The 26664-nt window shown below is 46.6% G+C and overlaps 3 protein-coding genes across 4 annotated transcripts; all 3 read left to right on the top strand.

The window, feature by feature from the left end:
- Positions 1-599: 599 nt before the first annotated feature.
- Positions 600-2157, top strand: LOC135533772 (uncharacterized; the record flags this gene model as incomplete). The annotated part of the gene is made up of 2 exons (XM_064961005.1): positions 600-717; positions 1130-2157. Coding segments are annotated over 2 exons (1128 nt in total), but the record flags the coding sequence as incomplete, so codon positions are not given.
- Positions 2158-4643: 2486 nt separating this feature from the next.
- LOC135533771 (uncharacterized) lies at positions 4644-7002 on the top strand. Its single transcript, XM_064961004.1, has 3 exons — positions 4644-4655; positions 5304-5377; positions 5420-7002. Exons 1-3 carry the CDS (start codon positions 4644-4646, stop codon positions 6321-6323), a joined length of 990 nt encoding a protein of 329 aa, XP_064817076.1. The 3' UTR covers positions 6324-7002.
- Positions 7003-12260: 5258 nt separating this feature from the next.
- LOC135533773 (spermatogenesis-associated protein 31H1-like) lies at positions 12261-16623 on the top strand. Of its 2 annotated transcripts, XM_064961006.1 has the most exons (4): positions 12261-12862; positions 12993-13078; positions 13163-14181; positions 14377-16623. In XM_064961006.1, exons 1-4 carry the CDS (start codon positions 12835-12837, stop codon positions 14516-14518), a joined length of 1275 nt encoding a protein of 424 aa, XP_064817078.1. In that variant the 5' UTR covers positions 12261-12834; the 3' UTR covers positions 14519-16623. The 2 variants fall into 2 exon arrangements, with proteins under 2 accessions (XP_064817078.1, XP_064817079.1); XM_064961007.1 differs by lacking the exon at positions 14377-16623 and having other exon boundaries at positions 12261-13078; positions 13163-14365.
- The last annotated feature ends 10041 nt before the right edge of the window (positions 16624-26664 follow it).

Here is a 26664-nt window from a genome sequence, read left to right as displayed (position 1 = left end):
CACCTCTCTCTACAGAGAACACCACCTCTCTCTGCAGAGAAAAGCACATCTCTACAGAGAACACCACCTCTCTCTACAGAGAACACCACCTCTCTCTACAGAGAACACCATCTCTCTCTACAGAGAACACCACCTCTCTCTACAGAGAACACCATCTCTCTACAGAGAACAACACCTCTCTCTACAGAGAACACCACCTCTCTAAAGAGAACACCACCTCTCTCTGCAGAGAAAAGCACATCTCTACAGAGAACACCAACTCTCTCTACATAGAACACCACCACTCTCTACAGAGAACACCACTCTCTCTACATAGAACACCACCACTCTCTACAGAGAACACCACCTCTCTCTACAGAGAACACCACCTCTCTCTACAGAGAACACCACCTCTCTCTACAGAGAACACCACCTCTCTTTACAGAGAACACCACCTCTCTCTACAGAGAACACCACCTCGCTCTACAGAGAACACCACTCCTCTCTAAAGAGAACACCACACCTCTCAACAGAGAACACACATTTCTCTACAGAGAACGCCACCTCTCTCTACAGAGAACACCACCTCTCTCTGCAGAGAACACCACCTCTCTCTGCAGAGAAGCACCTCTCTCTACCGAGAACACCACATCTCTCTACAGAGAACACCACATCTCTCTACAGAGAACACCATCTCTCTCTACAGAGAACACAACCTCTCTCTACAGAGAACACCACCTCTCTCTACAGAGAACACCACCTCTCTCTGCAGAGAAAAGCACATCTCTACAGAGAACACCAACTCTCTCTACAGAGAACACCACCTCTCTCTACAGAGAACACCACCTCTCTTTACAGAGAACACCACCTCTCTCTACAGAGAACACCACCTCGCTCTACAGAGAACACCACTCCTCTCTAAAGAGAACACCACACCTCTCAACAGAGAACACACATTTCTCTACAGAGAACGCCACCTCTCTCTACAGAGAACACCACCTCTCTCTGCAGAGAACACCACTCTCTCTGCAGAGAGAAGCACCTCTCTCTACAGAGAACACCACATCTCTCTACAGAGAACACCACATCTCTCTACAGAGAACACCATCTCTCTACAGAGAACACAACCTCTCTCTACAGAGAACACCACCTCTCTCTGCAGAGAAAAGCACATCTCTACAGAGAACACCAACTCTCTCTACAGAGAACACCACCTCTCTCTACAGAGAACACCACCTCTCTCTACAGAGAACATCACCTCTCTCTACAGAGAACACCACATCTCTCAACAGAGAACACCATCTCTCTCTACAGAGAACACCACCTCTCTCTACAGAGAACACCACCTCTCTCTACAGAGAACACCACCTCTCTCTGCAGAGAAAAGCACATCTCTACAGAGAACACCACATCTCTCCACAGAGAACACCACCTCTCTCTAAAGAGAACACCACCTCTCTCTACAGAGAACACCACATCTCTCTACAGAGAAAACCACATCTCTCTACAGAGAACACCATCTCTCTCTACAGAGAACACCATCTCTCTCTACAGAGAACATCACCTCATTCTACAGAGAACACCACCTCTCTCTACATAGTACACCACCTCTCTCTGCAGAGAAAAGCACATCTCTACAGAGAACACCACCACTCTCTACAGAGAACACCACATCTCTCTACAGAGAACACCATCTCTCTCTACAGAGAACACCACCTCTCTCTACAGAGAACACCACCTCTCTCTGCAGAGAAAAGCATATCTCTACAGAGAACATCACCTATCTCTACAGAGAACACCACCTCTCTCTACAGAGGACACCACCTCTCTCTGCAGAGAAAAGCACATCTCTACAGAGAACATCACCTCTCTCTGCAGAGAACACAACCTCTCTCTACAGAGAACACCACCCCTCTCTTCAGAGAACACCACCTTTCTCTGCAGAGAACACCACCTCTCTCTACAGAGAACACCACCTCTCTCTGCAGAGAAAAGCACATCTCTACAGAGAACACCACCTCTCTCTACAGAGAACACCACCTCTCTCTACAGAGAACACCATCTCTCTCTACAGAGAACACCACCTCTCTCTACAGAGAACACCATCTCTCTCTACAGAGAACAACACCTCTCTCTACAGAGAACACCACCTGTCTCTAAAGAGAACACCACCTCTCTCTGCAGAGAACACCACATCTCTCTACAGAGAAAACCACATCTCTCTACAGAGAACACCATCTCTCTCTACAGAGAACACCATCTCTCTCTACAGAGAAAAGCACATCTCTACAGAGAACACCACCCCTCTCTTCAGAGAACACCACCTTTCTCTGCAGAGAACACCACCTCTCTCGACAGAGAACACCACTCCTCTCTAAAGAGAACACCACACCTCTCAACAGAGAACACACATTTCTCTACAGAGAACGCCACCTCTCTCTACAGAGAACACCACCTCTCTCTGCAGAGAACACCACCTCTCTCTGCAGAGAGAAGCACCTCTCTCTGCAGAGAGAAGCACCTCTCTCTACCGAGAACACCACATCTCTCTACAGAGAACACCACATCTCTCTACAGAGAACACCATCTCTCTCTACAGAGAACACAACCTCTCTCTACAGAGAACACCACCTCTCTCTGCAGAGAAAAGCACATCTCTACAGAGAACACCAACTCTCTCTACAGAGAACACCACCTCTCTCTACAGAGAACACCACCTCTCTTTACAGAGAACACCACCTCTCTCTACAGAGAACACCACCTCGCTCTACAGAGAACACCACTCCTCTCTAAAGAGAACACCACACCTCTCTACAGAGAACACCACCTCTCTCTACAGAGAACACCATCTCTCTCTACAGAGAACACCACCTCTCTCTACAGAGAACACCATCTCTCTCTAAAGAGAACACCACCTCTCTCTGCAGAGAACACCACATCTCTCTACAGAGAAAACCACATCTCTCTACAGAGAACACCATCTCTCTCTACAGAGAAAAGCACATCTCTAAAGAGAACACCACACCTCTCAACAGAGAACACACATTTCTCTACAGAGAACGCCACCTCTCTCTACAGAGAACACCACCTCTCTCTGCAGAGAACACCACCTCTCTCTGCAGAGAGAAGCACCTCTCTCTACCGAGAACACCACATCTCTCTACAGAGAACACCACATCTCTCTACAGAGAACACCATCTCTCTCTACAGAGAACACAACCTCTCTCTACAGAGAACACCACCTCTCTCTGCAGAGAAAAGCACATCTCTACAGAGAACACCAACTCTCTCTACAGAGAACACCACCTCTCTCTACAGAGAACACCACCCTCTTTACAGAGAACACCACCTCTCTCTACAGAGAACACCACCTCGCTCTACAGAGAACACCACTCCTCTCTAAAGAGAACACCACACCTCTCTACAGAGAACACCACCTCTCTCTACAGAGAACACCATCTCTCTCTACAGAGAACACAACCTCTCTCTACAGAGAACACCACCTCTCTCTGCAGAGAAAAGCACATCTCTACAGAGAACACCAACTCTCTCTACAGAGAACACCACCTCTCTCTACAGAGAACACCACCTCTCTTTACAGAGAACACCACCTCTCTCTACAGAGAACACCACCTCGCTCTACAGAGAACACCACTCCTCTCTAAAGAGAACACCACACCTCTCTACAGAGAACACCACCTCTCTCTTCAGAGAACACCATCTCTCTCTACAGAGAACACCACCTCTCTCTACAGAGAACACCATCTCTCTCTACAGAGAACAACACCTCTCTCTACAGAGAACACCACCTCTCTCTAAAGAGAACACCACCTCTCTCTGCAGAGAACACCACATCTCTCTACAGAGAAAACCACATCTCTCTACAGAGAACACCATCTCTCTCTACAGAGAACACCATCTCTCTCTACAGAGAAAAGCACATCTCTACAGAGAACACCACCCCTCTCTTCAGAGAACACCACCTTTCTCTGCAGAGAACACCACCTCGCTCTACAGAGAACACCACTCCTCTCTAAAGAGAACACCACACCTCTCAACAGAGAACACACATTTCTCTACAGAGAACGCCACCTCTCTCTACAGAGAACACCACCTCTCTCTGCAGAGAACACCACATCTCTCTACAGAGAAAACCACCTTTCTCTACAGAGAACACCATCTCTCTCTACAGAGAACACCATCTCTCTCTACAGAGAACACCACCTCTCTCTGCAGAGAACACCACATCTCTCTGCAGAGAAAAGCACATCTCTACAGAGAACACCAACTCTCTCTACAGAGAACACAACCTCTCTCTACAGAGAACACTACCTCTCTCTACAGAGAACACCACCTCTCTCTGCAGAGAACACCACCTCTCTTTGCAGAGAACACCACCTATCTCTACAGAGAACACACATCTCTCCACAGAGAACACCACCGCTCTCTACAGAGAACACTACCTCTCTACAGAGAACACCACCTCTCTCTGCAGAGAACACCACCTCTCTTTGCAGAGAACACCACCTATCTCTACAGAGAACACACATCTCTCCACAGAGAACACCACCGCTCTCTACAGAGAACACCACCTTTCTCTGCAGAGAACACCACCTCTCTCTACAGAGAACACCACCTCTCTCTACAGAGAACAACACCTCTCTATGCAGAGAAAAGCACATCTCTACAGAGAACACAAAATCTCACTACAGAGAACACCACCTCTCTTTGCAGAGAACACCACCTATCTCTACAGAGAACACACATCTCTCCACAGAGAACACCACCGCTCTCTACAGAGAACACCACCTCTCTCTGCAGAGAGAAGCACATCTCTCTACAGAGAATACCACCTCTCTCTACAGAGAACACAACCTCTCTCTACAGAGAACATCACCTCTCTCTACAGAGAACACCACATCTCTCTACAGAGAACACCACCTCTCTCTACAGAGAACACAACCTCTCTCTTCAGAGAACACCACTTTTCTCTGCAGTGAACACCACCTCTCTCTACAGAGAACACCACCTCTCTCTACAGAGAACACCACCTCTCTCTGCAGAGAGTAGCACCTCTCTCTACAGAGGACACCACCTCTCTACAGAGAACACCACCTATCTCTACAGAGAACACACATCTCTCCACAGAGAACACCACCGCTCTCTACAGAGAACACCACCTCTCTCTGCAGAGAGAAGCACCTCTCTCTACAGAGAACACCACCTCTCTACAGAGGACACCACCTCTCTCTACAGAGAACACATCCTCTCTCTTCAGAGAACACCACCTTTCTCTGCAGTGAACACCACCTCTCTCTACAGAGAACACCACCTCTCTATGCCGAGAAAAGCACATCTCTACAGAGAACACAAAATCTCACTACAGAGAACACCACCTCTCTCTACAGAGAACACAACCTCTCTCTACAGAGAACACCACCTCTCTACAGAGGACACCACCTCTGTCTACAGAGAACACAACCTCTCTCTACAGAGAACACCATCTCTCTCTTCAGAGAACACACAACTCTCCACAGAGAACACCACCTATCTCTACAGAGAACACCACCTCTCTATGCAGAGAAAAGCACATCTCTACAGAGAACACAAAATCTCACTACAGAGAACACCACCTCTCTCTACAGAGGACACCACCTCTGTCTACAGAGAACACAACCTCTCTCTACAGAGAACACCATCTCTCTCTTCAGAGAACACACAACTCTCCACAGAGAACACTACCTCTCTCTACAGAGAACACCACCTCTCTATGCAGAGAAAAGCACATCTCTACAGAGAACACAAAATCTCACTACAGAGAACACCACCTCTCTCTACAGAGAACACAACCTCTCTCTACAGAGAACACCACCTGTCTACAGAAGACACCACCTCTCTCTGCAGAGAACACCAACTCACTCTACAGAGAACACAACCTCTCTCTACAGAGAACACTATTTCTCTATACAGAGAACACCACCTCTCTCTACAGAGAACACTACCTCTCTCTACAGAGAACACCACCTCTCTCTGCAGAGAACACCACCTCTCTTTGCAGAGAACATTACCTCTCTCTACAGAGAACACCACCTTTCTCTACAGAGAACACCATCTCTCTCTACGGAGAACACCACCTCTCTCTGCAGAGAACACCACCTCTCTCTGCAGAGAACACCAACTCTCTCTACAGAGAACAGCATCTCTCTCTTCAGATAAATGCACATCTCTCTACAGAGAATACCACCTCTCTCTACAGAGAACACCATCTCTCTCTACAGAGAAAAGCACATGTCTACAGAGAACACCAACTCTCTCTCCAGAGAACACAACCTGTCTCTGCATAGAACACCATCTCTCTCTACAGAGAACACCACCTCTCTCTGCAGAGAACACCACCTCTCTCTGTAGAGAAAAGCACATCTCTACTGAGAACACCAACTCTCTCTACAGAGAACGGCATCTCTCTCTTCAGATAAATGCACCTCTCTCTACAGAGAATACCACCTCTCTCTACAGAGAACACCATCTCTCTCTACAGAGAACACCAACTCTCTACAGAGAACACCAACTCTCTCTACAGAGAACACCATCTCTCTCTACAGAGAACACCACCTTTCTCTACAGAGAACACCACCTCTCTCTACAGAGAACACAACCTCTCTCTTCAGAGAACACCACCTTTCTCTGCTGTGAACACCACCTCTCTCTACAGAGGACACCACCTCTCTACAGAGAACACCACCTATCTCTACTGAGAACACACATCTCTCCACAGAGAACACCACCGCTCTCTACAGAGAACACCACCTCTCTCTGCAGAGAGAAGCACCTCTCTCTACAGAGAACACCACCTCTCTACAGAGAACACAACCTCTCTCTACAGAGAACACCATCTCTCTCTTCAGAGAACACACAACTCTCCACAGAGAACACCACCTCCCTCTACAGAGAACACCACCTCTCTATGCAGAGAAAAGCACATCTCTACAGAGAACACAAAATCTCACTACAGAGAACACCACCTCTCTCTACAGAGAACACAACCTCTCTACAGAGAACACCACCTCTCTACAGAAGACACCACCTCTCTCTACAGAGAACACCACCTCTCTCTACAGAGAACACCACCTCTCTCTACAGAGAACACAACCTCTCTCCACAGAGAACACTATCTCTCTATACAGAGAACATAACCTCTCTCTACAGAGAACACCACCTCTCTCTACAGAGAACACAACCTCTCTCTACAGAGAACACTATCTCTCTATACAGAGAACACCACCCCTCTCTACAGAGAACACTACCTCTCTCTACAGAGAACACCACCTCTCTCTACAGAGAACACCATCTCTCTCTACAGAGAACACCACCTCTCTACAGAGAACACCATCTCTCTCTACAGAGAACAACACCTCTCTCTACAGAGAACACCACCTCTCTCTGCAGAGAAAAGCACATCTCTACAGAGAACACCAACTCTCTCTACATAGAACACCACCACTCTCTACAGAGAACACCACCTCTCTCTACATAGAACACCACCACTCTCTACAGAGAACACCACCTCTCTCTACAGAGAACACCATCTCTCTCTACAGAGAACACCAACTCTCTACAGAGAACACCAACTCTCTCTACAGAGAACACCATCTCTCTCTACAGAGAACACCACCTTTCTCTACAGAGAACACCACCTCTCTCTACAGAGAACACAACCTCTCTCTTCAGAGAACACCACCTTTCTCTGCAGTGAACACCACCTCTCTCTACAGAGGACACCACCTCTCTACAGAGAACACCACCTATCTCTACTGAGAACACACATCTCTCCACAGAGAACACCACCGCTCTCTACAGAGAACACCACCTCTCTCTGCAGAGAGAAGCACCTCTCTCTACAGAGAACACCACCTCTCTACAGAGGACACCACCTCTGTCTACAGAGAACACAACCTCTCTCTACAGAGAACACCATCTCTCTCTTCAGAGAACACACAACTCTCCACAGAGAACACCACCTCTCTCTACAGAGAACACCACCTCTCTATGCAGAGAAAAGCACATCTCTACAGAGAACACAAAATCTCACTACAGAGAACACCACCTCTCTCTACAGAGAACACAACCTCTCTCTACAGAGAACACCACCTCTCTACAGAAGACACCACCTCTCTCTACAGAGAACACCACCTCTCTCTACAGAGAACACCACCTCTCTCTACAGAGAACACAACCTCTCTCCACAGAGAACACTATCTCTCTATACAGAGAACATAACCTCTCTCTACAGAGAACACCACCTCTCTCTACAGAGAACACAACCTCTCTCTACAGAGAACACTATCTCTCTATACAGAGAACACCACCCCTCTCTACAGAGAACACTACCCTCTCTACAGAGAACACCACCTCTCTCTACAGAGAACACCATCTCTCTCTACAGAGAACACCATCTCTCTCTACAGAGAACAACACCTCTCTCTACAGAGAACACCACCTCTCTCTGCAGAGAAAAGCACATCTCTACAGAGAACACCAACTCTCTCTACATAGAACACCACCACTCTCTACAGAGAACACCACCTCTCTCTACATAGAACACCACCACTCTCTACAGAGAACACCACCTCTCTCTACAGAGAACACCACCTCTCTCTACAGAGAACACCACCTCTCTCTACAGAGAACACACATCTCTCTACAGAGAACGCCACCTCTCTCTACAGAGAACACCACCTCTCTCTGCAGAGAACACCACCTCTCTCTGCAGAGAGAAGCACCTCTCTCTACCGAGAACACCACATCTCTCTACAGAGAACACCACATCTCTCTACAGAGAACACCATCTCTCTCTACAGAGAAAACAACCTCTCTCTACAGAGAACACCACCTCTCTCTGCAGAGAAAAGCACATCTCTACAGAGAACACCAACTCTCTCTACAGAGAACACCACCTCTCTCTACAGAGAACACCACCTCTCTCTACAGAGAACATCACCTCTCTCTACAGAGAACACCACATCTCTCAACAGAGAACACCATCTCTCTCTACAGAGAACACCACCTCTCTCTACAGAGAACACCACCTCTCTCTACAGAGAACACCACCTCTCTCTGCAGAGAAAAGCACATCTCTACAGAGAACACCACATCTCTCCACAGAGAACACCACCTCTCTCTAAAGAGAACACCACCTCTCTCTACAGAGAACAACACATCTCTCTACAGAGAAAACCACATCTCTCTACAGAGAACACCATCTCTCTCTACAGAGAACACCATCTCTCTCTACAGAGAACACCACCTCATTCTACAGAGAACACCACCTCTCTCTACATAGTACACCACCTCTCTCTGCAGAGAAAAGCACATCTCTATGCAGAGAAAAGCACATCTCTACAGAGAACACAAAATCTCACTACAGAGAACACCACCTCTCTCTACAGAGAACACAACCTCTCTCTACAGAGAACACCACCTCTCTACAGAAGACACCACCTCTCTCTACAGAGAACACCACCTCTCTCTACAGAGAACACCACCTCTCTCTACAGAGAACACAACCTCTCTCCACAGAGAACACTATCTCTCTATACAGAGAACATAACCTCTCTCTACAGAGAACACCACCTCTCTCTACAGAGAACACAACCTCTCTCTACAGAGAACACTATCTCTCTATACAGAGAACACCACCCCTCTCTACAGAGAACACTACCTCTCTCTACAGAGAACACCACCTCTCTCTACAGAGAACACCATCTCTCTCTACAGAGAACACCATCTCTCTCTACAGAGAACAACACCTCTCTCTACAGAGAACACCATCTCTCTCTGCAGAGAAAAGCACATCTCTACAGAGAACACCAACTCTCTCTACATAGAACACCACCACTCTCTACAGAGAACACCACCTCTCTCTACATAGAACACCACCACTCTCTACAGAGAACACCACCTCTCTCTACAGAGAACACCACCTCTCTCTACAGAGAACACCACCTCTCTCTACAGAGAACACACATCTCTACAGAGAACACCACCACTCTCTACAGAGAACACCGCCTCTCTCTACAGAGAACACCACCTCTCTCTACAGATAACACCATCTCTCTCTACAGAGAACACCACCTCTCTCTACAGAGAACACCACCTCTCTCTACAGAGAAAACCACCTCTCTCTACAGAGAACACCACATCTCTCTACAGAGAACAGCATCTCTCTCTACAGAGAACACCACCTCTCTCTACAGAGAACACCACCTCTCTCTGCAGAGAAAAGCACATCTCTACAGAGAACACCAACTCTCTCTACAGAGAACACAACCTCTCTCTACAGAGAACACTACCTCTCTCTACAGAGAACACCACCTCTCTCTGCAGAGAACACCACCTCTCTTTGCAGAGAACACTACCTATCTCTACAGAGAACACACATCTCTCCACAGAGAACACCACCGCTCTCTACAGAGAACACTACCTCTCTCTACAGAGAACACCACCTCTCTCTGCAGAGAACACCACCTCTCTTTGCAGAGAACACCACCTATCTCTACAGAGAACACACATCTCTCCACAGAGAACACCACCTCTCTCTACAGAGAGAAGCACCTCTCTCTACAGAGAACACCACATCTCTCTACAGAGAACACCACATCTCTCTACAGAGAACACCATCTTTCTCTACAGAGAACACCACCTCTCTCTACAGAGAACACCACCTCTCTCTACAGAGAACACCACCTCTCTCTACAGAGAACACAACCTCTCTCTTCAGAGAACACCACCTTTCTCTGCAGTGAACACCACCTCTCTCTACAGAGGACACCACCTCTCTACAGAGAACACCACCTATCTCTACAGAGAACACACATCTCTCCACAGAGAACACCACCGCTCTCTACAGAGAACACCACCTCTCTCTGCAGAGAGAAGCACCTCTCTCTACAGAGAACACCACCTCTCTACAGAGGACACCACCTCTGTCTACAGAGAACACAACCTCTCTCTACAGAGAACACCATCTCTCTCTTCAGAGAACACACAACTCTACACAGAGAACACCACCTCTCTCTACAGAGAACACCACCTCTCTATGCAGAGAAAAGCACATCTCTACAGAGAACACAAAATCTCACTACAGAGAACACCACCTCTCTCTACAGAGGACACCACCTCTGTCTACAGAGAACACAACCTCTCTCTACAGAGAACACCATCTCTCTCTTCAGAGAACACACAACTCTCCACAGAGAACACCACCTCTCTCTACAGAGAACACCACCTCTCTATGCAGAGAAAAGCACATCTCTACAGAGAACACAAAATCTCAGTACAGAGAACACCACCTCTCTCTACAGAGAACACAACCTCTCTCTACAGAGAACACCACCTCTCTACAGAAGACACCACCTCTCTCTACAGAGAACACCACCTCTCTCTACAGAGAACACCACCTCTCTCTACAGAGAACACTACCTGTCTCTGTAGAGAAAAGCACATCTCTGCAGAGAACACCAACTCACTCTACAGAGAACACAACCTCTCTCTACAGAGAATACCACCTCTCTCTACAGAGAACACCATCTCTCTCTACAGAGAACACCAACTCTCTACAGAGAACACCAACTCTCTCTACAGAGAACACCATCTCTCTCTACAGAGAACACCACCTTGCTCTACAGAGAACACCACCTCTCTCTACAGAGAACACAACCTCTCTCTTCAGAGAACACCACCTTTCTCTGCAGTGAACACCACCTCTCTCTACAGAAAACACCACCTCTCTCTACAGAGAACATCACCTCTCTCTGCAGAGAGTAGCACCTCTCTCTACAGAGGACACCACCTCTCTACAGGGAACACCACCTATCTCTACAGAGAACACACATCTCTCCACAGAGAACACCACCGCTCTCTACAGAGAACACCACTCTCTCTGCAGAGAGAAGCACCTCTCTCTACAGAGAACACCACCTCTCTACAGAGGACACCACCTCTGTCTACAGAGAACACAACCTCTCTCTACAGAGAACACCATCTCTCTCTTCAGAGAACAAACAACTCTCCACAGAGAACACCACCTATCTCTACAGAGAACACCACCTCTCTATGCAGAGAAAAGCACATCTCTACAGAGAACACAAAATCTCACTACAGAGAACACCACCTCTCTCTACAGAGAACACAACCTCTCTACAGAGAACACCACCTCTCTACAGAAGACATAACCTCTCTCTACAGAGAACACCACCTCTTTCTACAGAGAACACCACCCTCTCTCTCCAGAGAACAACACCTCTCTCTGTAGAGAAAAGCACATCTCTACAGAGAACACCAACTCTCTCTAGAGAGAACACTATCTCTTTCTGCAGATAGAAGCACCTCTCTCTTCAGATAAAAGCACCTCTCGCAAAGAGAACACCACCTATCTACAGAGGACACCACCTCTCTCTGTAGAGAAAAGCACATCTCTGCAGAGAACACCAACTCACTCTACAGAGAACACAACCTCTCTCTACAGAGAACACTATCTCTCTATACAGAGAACACCACCCCTCTCTACAGAGAACACTACCTCTCTCTACAGAGAACACCACCTCTCTCTGCAGAGAACACCACCTCTCTTTGCAGAGAACACTACCTCTCTCTACAGATAACACCAACTTTCTCTACAGAGAACACTACCTCTCTCTACAGATAACACCACCTTTCTCTACAGAGAACACCATCTCTCTCTACAGAGAACACCACCTCTCTCTGCAGAGAACACAACCTCTCTCTGTAGAGAAAAGCACATCTCTACAGAGAACACCAACTCTCTCTACAGAGAACAGCATCTCTCTCTTCAGATAAATGCACCTCTCTCTACAGAGAATACCACCTCTCTCTACAGAGAACACCATCTCTCTCTACAGAGAACACCATCTCTCTCTACAGAGAACACCAACTCTCTACAGAGAACACCAACTCTCCCTACAGAGAACACCATCTCTCTCTACAGAGAACACAACCTCTCTCTACAGAGAACACCATCTCTCTCTACAGAGAAAAGCACATCTCTACAGAGAACACCAACTCTCTCTACAGAGAACACAACCTCTCTACAGAGAACACCATCTCTCTCTACAGAGAAAAGCACATCCCTACAGAGAACACCAACTCTCTCTACAGAGAACACAACCTCGCTCTACAGAGAACACCACCTCTCACTACAGAGAGCCCTATCTCTCTCTACAGAGAACACCTCTCTCTACAGAGAACACCACCTCTCTCTACAGAGAATGCCACCTTTCTCTCCAGAGAAAAGCACATCTCTACAGAGAACACCAACTCTCTCTACAGAGAACACAACCTCTCTCTACAGAGAACACTACCTCTCTCTACAGAGAACACCACCTCTCTCTGCAGAGAACACCACCTCTCTTTGCAGAGAACACTACCTATCTCTACAGAGAACACACATCTCTCCACAGAGAACACCACCGCTCTCTACAGAGAACACTACCTCTCTCTACAGAGAACACCACCTCTCTCTGCAGAGAACACCACCTCTCTTTGCAGAGAACACCACCTATCTCTACAGAGAACACACATCTCTCCACAGAGAACACCACCTCTCTCTACAGAGAGAAGCACCTCTCTCTACAGAGAACACCACATCTCTCTACAGAGAACACCACATCTCTCTACAGAGAACACCATCTTTCTCTACAGAGAACACCACCTCTCTCTACAGAGAACACCACCTCTCTCTACAGAGAACACCACCTTTCTCTACAGAGAACACCACCTCTCTCTACAGAGAACACAACCTCTCTCTTCAGAGAACACCACCTTTCTCTGCAGTGAACACCACCTCTCTCTACAGAGGACACCACCTCTCTACAGAGAACACCACCTATCTCTACAGAGAACACACATCTCTCCACAGAGAACACCACCGCTCTCTACAGAGAACACCACCTCTCTCTGCAGAGAGAAGCACCTCTCTCTACAGAGAACACCACCTCTCTACAGAGGACACCACCTCTGTCTACAGAGAACACAACCTCTCTCTACAGAGAACACCATCTCTCTCTTCAGAGAACACACAACTCTACACAGAGAACACCACCTCTCTCTACAGAGAACACCACCTCTCTATGCAGAGAAAAGCACATCTCTACAGAGAACACAAAATCTCACTACAGAGAACACCACCTCTCTCTACAGAGGACACCACCTCTGTCTACAGAGAACACAACCTCTCTCTACAGAGAACACCGTCTCTCTCTTCAGAGAACACACAACTCTCCACAGAGAACACCACCTCTCTCTACAGAGAACACCACCTCTCTATGCAGAGAAAAGCACATCTCTACAGAGAACACAAAATCTCAGTACAGAGAACACCACCTCTCTCTACAGAGAACACAACCTCTCTCTACAGAGAACACCACCTCTCTACAGAAGACACCACCTCTCTCTACAGAGAACACCACCTCTCTCTACAGAGAACACCACCTCTCTCTACAGAGAACACTACCTGTCTCTGTAGAGAAAAGCACATCTCTGCAGAGAACACCAACTCACTCTACAGAGAACACAACCTCTCTCTACAGAGAATACCACCTCTCTCTACAGAGAACACCATCTCTCTCTACAGAGAACACCAACTCTCTACAGAGAACACCAACTCTCTCTACAGAGAACACCATCTCTCTCTACAGAGAACACCACCTTGCTCTACAGAGAACACCACCTCTCTCTACAGAGAACACAACCTCTCTCTTCAGAGAACACCACCTTTCTCTGCAGTGAACACCACCTCTCTCTACAGAAAACACCACCTCTCTCTACAGAGAACATCACCTCTCTCTGCAGAGAGTAGCACCTCTCTCTACAGAGGACACCACCTCTCTACAGGGAACACCACCTATCTCTACAGAGAACACACATCTCTCCACAGAGAACACCACCGCTCTCTACAGAGAACACCACCTCTCTCTGCAGAGAGAAGCACCTCTCTCTACAGAGAACACCACCTCTCTACAGAGGACACCACCTCTGTCTACAGAGAACACAACCTCTCTCTACAGAGAACACCATCTCTCTCTTCAGAGAACAAACAACTCTCCACAGAGAACACCACCTATCTCTACAGAGAACACCACCTCTCTATGCAGAGAAAAGCACATCTCTACAGAGAACACAAAATCTCACTACAGAGAACACCACCTCTCTCTACAGAGAACACAACCTCTCTCTACAGAGAACACCACCTCTCTACAGAAGACATAACCTCTCTCTACAGAGAACACCACCTCTCTCTACAGAGAACACCACCTCTCTCTCTCCAGAGAACAACACCTCTCTCTGTAGAGAAAAGCACATCTCTACAGAGAACACCAACTCTCTCTAGAGAGAACACTATCTCTTTCTGCAGATAGAAGCACCTCTCTCTTCAGATAAAAGCACCTCTCGCAAAGAGAACACCACCTATCTACAGAGGACACCACCTCTCTCTGTAGAGAAAAGCACATCTCTGCAGAGAACACCAACTCACTCTACAGAGAACACAACCTCTCTCTACAGAGAACACTATCTCTCTATACAGAGAACACCACCCCTCTCTACAGAGAACACTACCTCTCTCTACAGAGAACACCACCTCTCTCTGCAGAGAACACCACCTCTCTTTGCAGAGAACACTACCTCTCTCTACAGATAACACCACCTTTCTCTACAGAGAACACCATCTCTCTCTACAGAGAACACCACCTCTCTCTGCAGAGAACACAACCTCTCTCTGTAGAGAAAAGCACATCTCTACAGAGAACACCAACTCTCTCTACAGAGAACAGCATCTCTCTCTTCAGATAAATGCACCTCTCTCTACAGAGAATACCACCTCTCTCTACAGAGAACACCATCTCTCTCTACAGAGAACACCATCTCTCTCTACAGAGAACACCAACTCTCTACAGAGAACACCAACTCTCCCTACAGAGAACACCATCTCTCTCTACAGAGAACACAACCTCTCTCTACAGAGAACACCATCTCTCTCTACAGAGAAAAGCACATCTCTACAGAGAACACCAACTCTCTCTACAGAGAACACAACCTCTCTCTACAGAGAACACCATCTCTCTCTACAGAGAAAAGCACATCCCTACAGAGAACACCAACTCTCTCTACAGAGAACACAACCTCGCTCTACAGAGAACACCACCTCTCACTACAGAGAGCCCTATCTCTCTCTACAGAGAACACCTCTCTCTACAGAGAACACCACCTCTCTCTACAGAGAATGCCACCTTTCTCTCCAGAGAAAAGCACATCTCTACAGAGAACACCAACTCTCTCTACAGAGAACACAACCTCTCTCTACAGAGAACACAACCTCTCTCTACATAGAACACCACCTCTCTCTACAGAGAACACCATCTCTCTCTACAGAGAACACCACCTCTCTCTGCAGAGAAAAGCACATCTCTACAGTGAACACCACCTCTCTACAGAGAACACCACCTCTCTCTACAGAGAACACAATCTCTTTCTGCAGAGAGAAGCACCTCTCTCTACAGAGAAAAGCAACTCTCTCTACAGAGAACACCACCTCTCACTACAGAGAGCCCTGTCTCTCTCTACAGAGAACACCTCTCTCTACAGAGAACACCATCTCTCTCTACAGAGAATGCCACCTTTCTCTGCAGAGAGAAGCACCACTCTCTTCAGAGAAAAGCAACTCTCTACAGAGAACACCACCTCTCTCTACAGAGAACACCATCTCTCTCTACAGAGAACACTATCTATCTCTACAGAGAACACCACCTCTCTCTACAGAGAACACCACCTCTCTCTACAGAGAACACTATCTCTCTATACAGAGAACACCACCCCTCTCTACAGAGAACACCACCTCTCTACAGGGAACACCACCTATCTCTACAGAGAACACACATCTCTCCACAGAGAACACCACCGCTCTCTACAGAGAACACCACCTCTCTCTGCAGAGAAGCACCTCTCTACAGAGAACACCACCTCTCTACAGAGGACACCACCTCTGTCTACAGAGAACACAACCTCTCTCTACAGAGAACACCATCTCTCTCTTCAGAGAACACACAACTCTCCACAGAGAACACCACCTCTCTCTACAGAGAACACCACCTCTCTATGCAGAGAAAAGCACATCTCTACAGAGAACACAAAATCTCACTACAGAGAACACCACCTCTCTCTACAGAGAACACAACCTCTCTCTACAGAGAACACCACCTCTCTACAGAAGACACAACCTCTCTCTACAGAGAACACCACCTCTCTCTACAGAGAACACCACCTCTCTCTCCAGAGAACAACACCTCTCTCTGTAGTGAAAAGCACATCTCTACAGAGAACACCAACTCTCTCTAGAGAGAACACTATCTCTTTCTGCAGATAGAAGCACCTCTCTCTTCAGATAAAAGCACCTCTCGCAAAGAGAACACCACCTATCTACAGAGGACACCACCTCTATCTACAGAGAACACCACCTCTCTCTACAGAGAACACAACCTCTCTCTACAGAGAACACTATCTCTCTATACAGAGAACACCACCCCTCTCTACAGAGAACACTACCTCTCTCTACAGAGAACACCACCTCTCTCTGCAGAGAACACCACCTCTCTTTGCAGAGAACACTACCTCTCTCTACAGATAACACCACCTTTCTCTACAGAGAACACCATCTCTCTCTAGAGAGAACACCACCTCTCTCTGCAGAGAACACCAACTCTCCCTACAGAGAACAGCATCTCTCTCTTCAGATAAATGCACCTCTCTCTACAGAGAATACCACCTCTCTCTACAGAGAACACCATCTCTCTCTACAGAGAAAAGCACATCTCTACAGAGAACACCAACTCTCTCTCCAGAGAACACAACCTGTCTCTGCATAGAACACCATCTCTCTCTACAGAGAACACCACCTCTCTCTGCAGAGAACACCACCTCTCTCTGTAGAGAAAAGCACATCTCTACTGAGAACACCAACTCTCTCTACAGAGAACGGCATCTCTCTTCAGATAAATGCACCTCTCTCTACAGAGAATACCACCTCTCTCTACAGAGAACACCATCTCTCTCTACAGAGAACACCAACTCTCTACAGAGAACACCAACTCTCTCTACAGAGAACACCATCTCTCTCTACAGAGAACACCAACTCTCTACAGAGAACACCAACTCTCCCTACAGAGAACACCATCTCTCTCTACAGAGAACACAACCTCTCTCTACAGAGAACACCATCTCTCTACAGAGAAAAGCACATCTCTACAGAGAACACCAACTCTCTCTACAGAGAACACAACCTCTCTCTACAGAGAACACCATCTCTCTCTACAGAGAAAAGCACATCTCTACAGAGAACACCAACTCTCTCTACAAAGAACACAACCTCGCTCTACAGAGAACACCACCTCTCACTACAGAGAGCCCTATCTCTCTCTACAGAGAACACCTCTCTCTACAGAGAACACCACCTCTCTCTACAGAGAATGCCACCTTTCTCTCCAGAGAAAAGCACATCTCTACAGAGAACACCAACTCTCTCTACAGAGAACACAACCTCTCTCTACAGAGAACACAACCTCTCTCTACATAGAACACCACCTCTCTCTACAGAGAACACCATCTCTCTCTACAGAGAACACCACCTCTCTCTGCAGAGAGAAGCACCTCTCTCTACAGAGAAAAGCAACTCTCTCTACAGAGAACACCACCTCTCACTACAGAGAGCCCTATCTCTCTCTACAGAGAACACCTCTCTCTACAGAGAACACCACCTCTCTCTACAGAGAATGCCACCTTTCTCTGCAGAGAGAAGCACCTCTCTCTTCAGAGAAAAGCAACTCTCTACAGAGAACACCACCTCTCTCTACAGAGAACACCATCTCTCTCTACAGAGAACACTATCTATCTCTACAGAGAACACCACCTCTCTCTACAGAGAACACCACCTCTCTCTACAGAGAACACAACCTCTCTCTACAGAGAACACCATCTCTCTCTACAGAGAAAAGCACATCTCTACAGAGAACACCAACTCTCTCTACAGAGAACACAACCTCGCTCTACAGAGAACACCACCTCTCACTACAGAGAGCCCTATCTCTCTCTACAGAGAACACCTCTCTCTACAGAGAACACCACCTCTCTCTACAGAGAATGCCACCTTTCTCTCCAGAGAAAAGCACATCTCTACAGAGAACACCAACTCTCTCTACAGAGAACACCATCTCTCTCTACAGAGAACACTATCTATCTCTACAGAGAACACCACCTCTCTCTACAGAGAACACCACCTCTCTCTACAGAGAACACTATCTCTCTATACAGAGAACACCACCCCTCTCTACAGAGAACACCACCTCTCTCTATAGAGAACACCCCCACGCTCCACAGAGCACCACCTCTCTCTACAGAGAACACCACCTCACTCTACAGAGAACACCCCCACTCTCTACAGAGAACACCACCTCTCTCTTCAGCCCTCTACTCTGACCTCCCCTCATGTCATTCAGTGGCAGATATGAGATGAAGATTCAGAAGAACCAAGTGGTGTTCCTCAAGCACTTTGGTAAGTACCAAAACTATCATTCTCAATGAGGTTTAGTAGACATAAATGTTGTTCAAAAACAGAGAACAACATTTGGACAAGTTATTCTGTGTTAACCTCTGTTGGAATGAGCAAACTAACATTTTAGATCATGTGTATTTGATAATTGATTTCACAGAATGTTGACCTCAATCGTTCTCGCACCAGCATCTTCCACGCTCACATTCCCCTCTTCCACCCTTTCCTCAACCTTCCCCCAGGGATTGTACGCGATGAAGCAGTGAAGACAGACATCAAGGCGGTGAGAGATAGTCCAGCATGGAAATGACTTCGTTTGGACCAAGTTCCTTCCCTCTCGGGCCTGGACCCTGTCTGTTCGCTTATCCTTCTCGTGCATTCCAGCACACCACAACCCCTGGAAAGAATGGTGTGACCATGAAGAAAATCAGTAAGAGGTTCTAGAAATGACCTTCCACTGTTCCACCTCCCCCAGAAGGAGCTTCTGGCTCGAGAGTTCTATAATGTATCCTTACAGCCACTAGAGGGAGACAGCCTGACACTGTTCCTTTACAGTTGAGATCATTTACTTTGCTGGAATTTTCACAAGAATGTGGTACATTTTCACATCTCTTAAGCACAAAAATATAAACAGATCATCAAAATGGCTCATGTTTCAGAACTACACAATTCACTCTTTCAATTTGGATACATGTTCAAGCTGTGTATCTGCTTTTCAAAATGCAATATTCACTTCAATTTTGCTATAATTTTCTTGTCATTTGTTAACAATACAAATACTGTCATTTAATGAAACTGCTCAATACTGATAACTACAGAAACACAATCATGTGATGTCTAGATAATGTATATTTTTTCTCAGAACTCCTGAATGCTCTTAATGTCTATATTTCTACCTCAAATGTATCAATTTGACATCTAGTATATAAGGATAATGAAACTGTTAGACTGAAATATTTGTCAACATGCTCACAACCTGCCATTGAATAGAATATTTACAGAAAATGGTGCCTGTCATGTTATAGTCAAATACTGTATGGAAAAGGATATTTACAATCCACCATTATTTCTATTCAGCACTTCAGAAAGAACACTTTTCAAATGTTTATCTTGTATTTTTTGCTATTGAATTAAATGGTAGTTCAAATGAAATGGTGAGCCTATCATTACCTGATGATTTTAACTTAGATGTTGCATCAATGACTTCGTGGTGAAAGATGTGAAACACCCATGACGTCACCATCAAAGGTTCCTGAACAAAAGAAAGGGGGATAAACGAGTAATCAGTTTAGAGTGTTAGAAATATACCACTTACATCTGAAAATGTGCCAAGGTGATCAAAAATAAGAAAATCAAGGACATGTTGGTTGTTTAACGAAACAAACCGACGCGTGTGCAACTATTTGACAAAACAGACGGGTTGACTTTGTCTAAACATCAGAATGTTACCATGGTTACTCCATGGATATCAGTCAAAGAAGTCGCTGTAAAAAAAGGATGCAATCGTCTCTACAAGCCAGAATGTTGACAAAATGTATATTTAAACGCATTTTACCGATTGTCCATGCTGTTGGTCCTTTTGGTGATAGGAGGTGGCGCCGATAGGTGCTGTTGGTCCTTTTGGTGATAGGAGGTGGCGCCGATAGATGCTGTTGGTCCTTTTGGTGATAGGAGGTGGCGCCGATAGGTGCTGTTGGTCCTTTTGGTGATAGGAGGTGGCGCCGATAGGTGCTGTTGGTCCTTTTGGCGATAAGAGGTGGCGCCGATAGGTGCTGTTGGTCCTTTTGGCGATAGGAGGTGGCGCCGATAGGCGCTGTTGGTCCTTTTGGCGATAGAAGGTGGCGCTGATAGGTGCTGTTGGTCCTTTTGGCGATAGGAGGTGGCGCCGATAGGTGCTGTTGGTCCTTTTGGCGATAGGAGGTGGAGCCGATAGGTGCTGTTGGTCCTTTTGGGGATAGGAGGTGGCACCGATAGGTGCTGTTGCTTGTATTTTCCATCTCCTGATGCTTTTCACATGACGCACAATATGTAAACAATAGCCGAATGCAGGATTGTATTCGAGACCACCTAAAGCAAGACTGATTCAAGACCAAGCCGGAAGCAAATCAAGTCCGAGTCAAGACCAAGAACTGAGAGGGAGCAAAACCAATCCAAGACCATGACCTGAGAGGGAGCAAAACCAATTCAAGACCAAGACCTGAGAGGGAGCAAAACCAATTCAAGACCAATACCTGAGAGGGAGCAAAACCAAGTCAAGACCAAGAACTGAGAGGGAGCAAAACCAATTCAAGACCAAGACCTGAGAGGGAGCAAAACCAATTCAAGACCAATACCTGAGAGGGAGCAAAACCAGTTCAAGACCAAGACCTGAGAGGAGCAAACCAATTCAAGACCAAGAACTGAGAGGGAGCAAAACCAATTCAAGACCAAGACCTGAGAGGGAGCAAAACCAATTCAAGACCAATACCTGAGAGGGAGCAAAACCAATTCAAGACCATGACTGAGAGGGAGCAAAACCAATTCAAGACCAAGACCTGAGAGGGAGCAAAACCAATTCAAGACCAAGACCTGAGAGGGAGCAAAACCAATTCAAGACCAAGACCTGAGAGGGAGCAAAACCAATTCAAGACCATGACCTGAGAGGGAGCAAAACCAATTCAAGACCATGACTGAGAGGGAGCAAAACCAATTCAAGACCAAGACCTGAGAGGGAGCAAAACCAATTCAAGACCATGACCTGAGAGGGAGCAAAACCAATTCAAGACCAAGACCTGAGAGGGAGCAAAACCAATTCAAGACCAAGACCTGAGAGGGAGCAAAACCAATTAAAAACCATGACCTGAGCGGGAGCAAAACCAATTCAAGACCATGACTGAGAGGGAGCAAAACCAATTCAAGACCATGACCTGAGAGGGAGCAAAACCAATTCAAGACCAAGACCTGAGAGGGAGCAAAACCAATTCAAGACCAAGACCTGAGAGGGAGCAAAACCAATTCAAGACCATGACTGAGAGGGAGCAAAACCAATTCAAGACCAAGAACTGAGAGGGAGCAAACCAATTCAAGACCATGACCTGAGAGGGAGCAAACCAATTCAAGACCATGACCTGAGAGGAGCAAAACCAATTCAAGACCAAGAACTGAGAGGGAGCAAAACCAATTCAAGACCATGACCTGAGAGGGAGCAAAACCAATTCAAGACCAAGAACTGAGAGGGAGCAAAACCAATTCAAGACCAAGAACTGAGAGGGAGCAAAACCAATTCAAGACCAAGACCTGAGAGGGAGCAAAACCAATTCAAGACCAATACCTGAGAGGGAGCAAAACCAGTTCAAGACCAAGACCTGAGAGGGAGCAAAACCAATTCAAGACCAAGAACTGAGAGGGAGCAAACCAATTCAAGACCAAGACCTGAGAGGGAGCAAAACCAATTCAAGACCAATACCTGAGAGGGAGCAAAACCAATTAAAAACCATGACCTGAGCGGGAGCAAAACCAATTCAAAACCATGACTGAGAGGGAGCAAAACCAATTCAAGACCATGACCTGAGAGGGAGCAAAACCAATTCAAGACCAAGACCTGAGAGGGAGCAAAACCAATTCAAGACCAAGACCTGAGAGGGAGCAAAACCAATTCAAGACCATGACTGAGAGGGAGCAAAACCAATTCAAGACCAAGAACTGAGAGGGAGCAAAACCAATTCAAGACCATGACCTGAGAGGGAGCAAAACCAATTCAAGACCATGACCTGAGAGGGAGCAAAACCAATTCAAGACCAAGAACTGAGAGGGAGCAAAACCAATTCAAGACCATGACCTGAGAGGGAGCAAAACCAATTCAAGACCAAGAACTGAGAGGGAGCAAAACCAATTCAAGACCAAGAACTGAGAGGGAGCAAAACCAATTCAAGACCAAGACCTGAGAGGGAGCAAAACCAATTCAAGACCAATACCTGAGAGGGAGCAAAACCAGTTCAAGACCAAGACCTGAGAGGGAGCAAAACCAATTCAAGACCAAGAACTGAGAGGGAGCAAAACCAATTCAAGACCATGACTGAGAGGGAGCAAAACCAATTCAAGACCATGACCTGAGAGGGAGCAAAACCAATTCAAGACCAAGACCTGAGAGGGAGCAAAACCAATTCAAGACCAAGACCTGAGAGGGAGCAAAACCAATTCAAGACCATGACTGAGAGGGAGCAAAACCAATTCAAGACCAAGACCTGAGAGGGAGCAAAACCAATTCAAGACCAAGACCTGAGAGGGAGCAAAACCAATTCAAGACCAAGACCTGAGAGGGAGCAAAACCAATTCAAGACCAAGACCTGAGAGGAGCAAAACCAATTCAAGACCAAGAACTGAGAGGGAGCAAAACCAATTCAAGACCAAGACCTGAGAGGGAGCAAAACCAATTCAAGACCAAGACCTGAGAGGGAGCACAACCAATTCAAGACCAATACCTGAGAGGGAGCAAAACCAATTCAAGACCAAGACCTGAGAGGGAGCAAAACCAATTCAAGACCAATACCTGAGAGGGAGCAAAACCAATTCAAGACCAAGACCTGAGAGGGAGCAAAACCAATTCAAGACCAAGACCTGAGAGGGAGCAAAACCAATTCAAGACCATGACCTGAGAGGGAGCAAAACCAATTCAAGACCATGACTGAGAGGGAGCAAAACCAATTCAAGACCAAGACCTGAGAGGGAGCAAAACCAATTCAAGACCATGACCTGAGAGGAGCAAAACCAATTCAAGACCAAGACCTGAGAGGGAGCAAAACCAATTCAAGACCAAGACCTGAGAGGGAGCAAAACCAATTAAAAACCATGACCTGAGCGGGAGCAAAACCAATTCAAGACCATGACTGAGAGGGAGCAAAACCAATTCAAGACCATGACCTGAGAGGAGCAAAACCAATTCAAGACCAAGACCTGAGAGGAGCAAAACCAATTCAAGACCAAGACCTGAGAGGAGCAAAACCAATTCAAGACCATGACTGAGAGGAGCAAAACCAATTCAAGACCAAGAACTGAGAGGGAGCAAAACCAATTCAAGACCATGACCTGAGAGGGAGCAAAACCAATTCAAGACCATGACCTGAGAGGGAGCAAAACCAATTCAAGACCAAGAACTGAGAGGGAGCAAAACCAATTCAAGACCATGACCTGAGAGGGAGCAAAACCAATTCAAGACCAAGAACTGAGAGGGAGCAAAACCAATTCAAGACCAAGAACTGAGAGGGAGCAAAACCAATTCAAGACCAAGACCTGAGAGGGAGCAAAACCAATTCAAGACCAATACCTGAGAGGGAGCAAAACCAGTTCAAGACCAAGACCTGAGAGGGAGCAAAACCAATTCAAGACCAAGAACTGAGAGGGAGCAAAACCAATTCAAGACCAAGACCTGAGAGGGAGCAAAACCAATTCAAGACCAATACCTGAGAGGGAGCAAAACCAATTAAAAACCATGACCTGAGCGGGAGCAAAACCAATTCAAAACCATGACTGAGAGGGAGCAAAACCAATTCAAGACCATGACCTGAGAGGGAGCAAAACCAATTCAAGACCAAGACCTGAGAGGGAGCAAAACCAATTCAAGACCAAGACCTGAGAGGAGCAAAACCAATTCAAGACCATGACTGAGAGGGAGCAAAACCAATTCAAGACCAAGAACTGAGAGGGCCAATTCCAAGACCAAGGGGAGCAAAACCAATTCAAGACCATGACCTGAGAGGAGCAAAACCAATTCAAGACCATGACCTGAGAGGGAGCAAAACCAATTCAAGACCAAGAACTGAGAGGGAGCAAAACCAATTCAAGACCATGACCTGAGAGGGAGCAAAACCAATTCAAGACCAAGAACTGAGAGGGAGCAAAACCAATTCAAGACCAAGAACAAGAGAGGGAGCAAAACCAATTCAAGACCAAGACCTGAGAGGGAGCAAACCAATTCAAGACCAAGACCTGAGAGGGAGCAAAACCAGTTCAAGACCAAGACCTGAGAGGGAGCAAAACCAATTCAAGACCAAGAACTGAGAGGAGCAAAACCAATTCAAGACCAAGACCTGAGAGGGAGCAAAACCAATTCAAGACCAAGACCTGAGAGGGAGCAAAACCAATTCAAGACCATGACTGAGAGGAGCAAAACCAATTCAAGACCAAGACCTGAGAGGGAGCAAAACCAATTCAAGACCAAGACCTGAGAGGGAGCAAAACCAATTCAAGACCAAGACCTGAGAGGGAGCAAAACCAATTCAAGACCAAGACCTGAGAGGGAGCAAAACCAATTCAAGACCATGACTGAGAGGGAGCAAAACCAATTCAAGACCAAGAACTGAGAGGGAGCAAAACCAATTCAAGACCAAGACCAATTAAAAGCCATGGGAGCAAAACCAATCAAGACCAAGACTGAGAGGGAGCAAAACCAATTCAAGACCAAGACCTGAGAGGGAGCAAAACCAATTCAAGACCAAGACCTGAGAGGAGCAAAACCAATTCAAGACCAAGACCTGAGAGGGAGCAAAACCAATTCAAGACCAAGACCTGAGAGGGGCAAAACCAATTCAAGACCATGACCTGAGAGGGAGCAAAACCAATTCAAGACCAAGACCTGAGAGGGAGCAAAACCAATTCAAGACCAAGACCTGAGAGGGAGCAAAACCAATTCAAGACCATGACCTGAGAGGGAGCAAAACCAATTCAAGACCAAGACCTGAGAGGGAGCAAAACCAATTCCATGACCCAAGACCAAGACCTGAGAGGGGGCAAAACCAATTAAAAACCATGACCTGAGAGGAGCAAACCAATTCAAGACCATGACTGAGAGGGAGCAAAACCAATTCAAGACCATGACCTGAGAGGGAGCAAAACCAATCAAGAACATGACTGAGAGGGAGCAAAACCAATTCAAGACCATGAATCCCTGAGAGGAGCAAAACCAATTCAAGACCATGACTGAGAGGGAGCAAAACCAATTCAAGACCATGACTGAGAGGGAGCAAAACCAATTCAAGACCATGACTGAGAGGGAGCAAAACCAATTCAAGACCATGACTGAGAGGGAGCAAAACCAA

Source organism: Oncorhynchus masou, unplaced genomic scaffold (assembly GCF_036934945.1).
Source record: "Oncorhynchus masou masou isolate Uvic2021 unplaced genomic scaffold, UVic_Omas_1.1 unplaced_scaffold_2649, whole genome shotgun sequence".
NCBI classification, from domain to species: Eukaryota; Metazoa; Chordata; class Actinopteri; order Salmoniformes; family Salmonidae; genus Oncorhynchus; species Oncorhynchus masou.
Note: the sequence above shows the minus strand (reverse complement) of the source record. Positions and strands in the feature narration are given on the sequence as shown.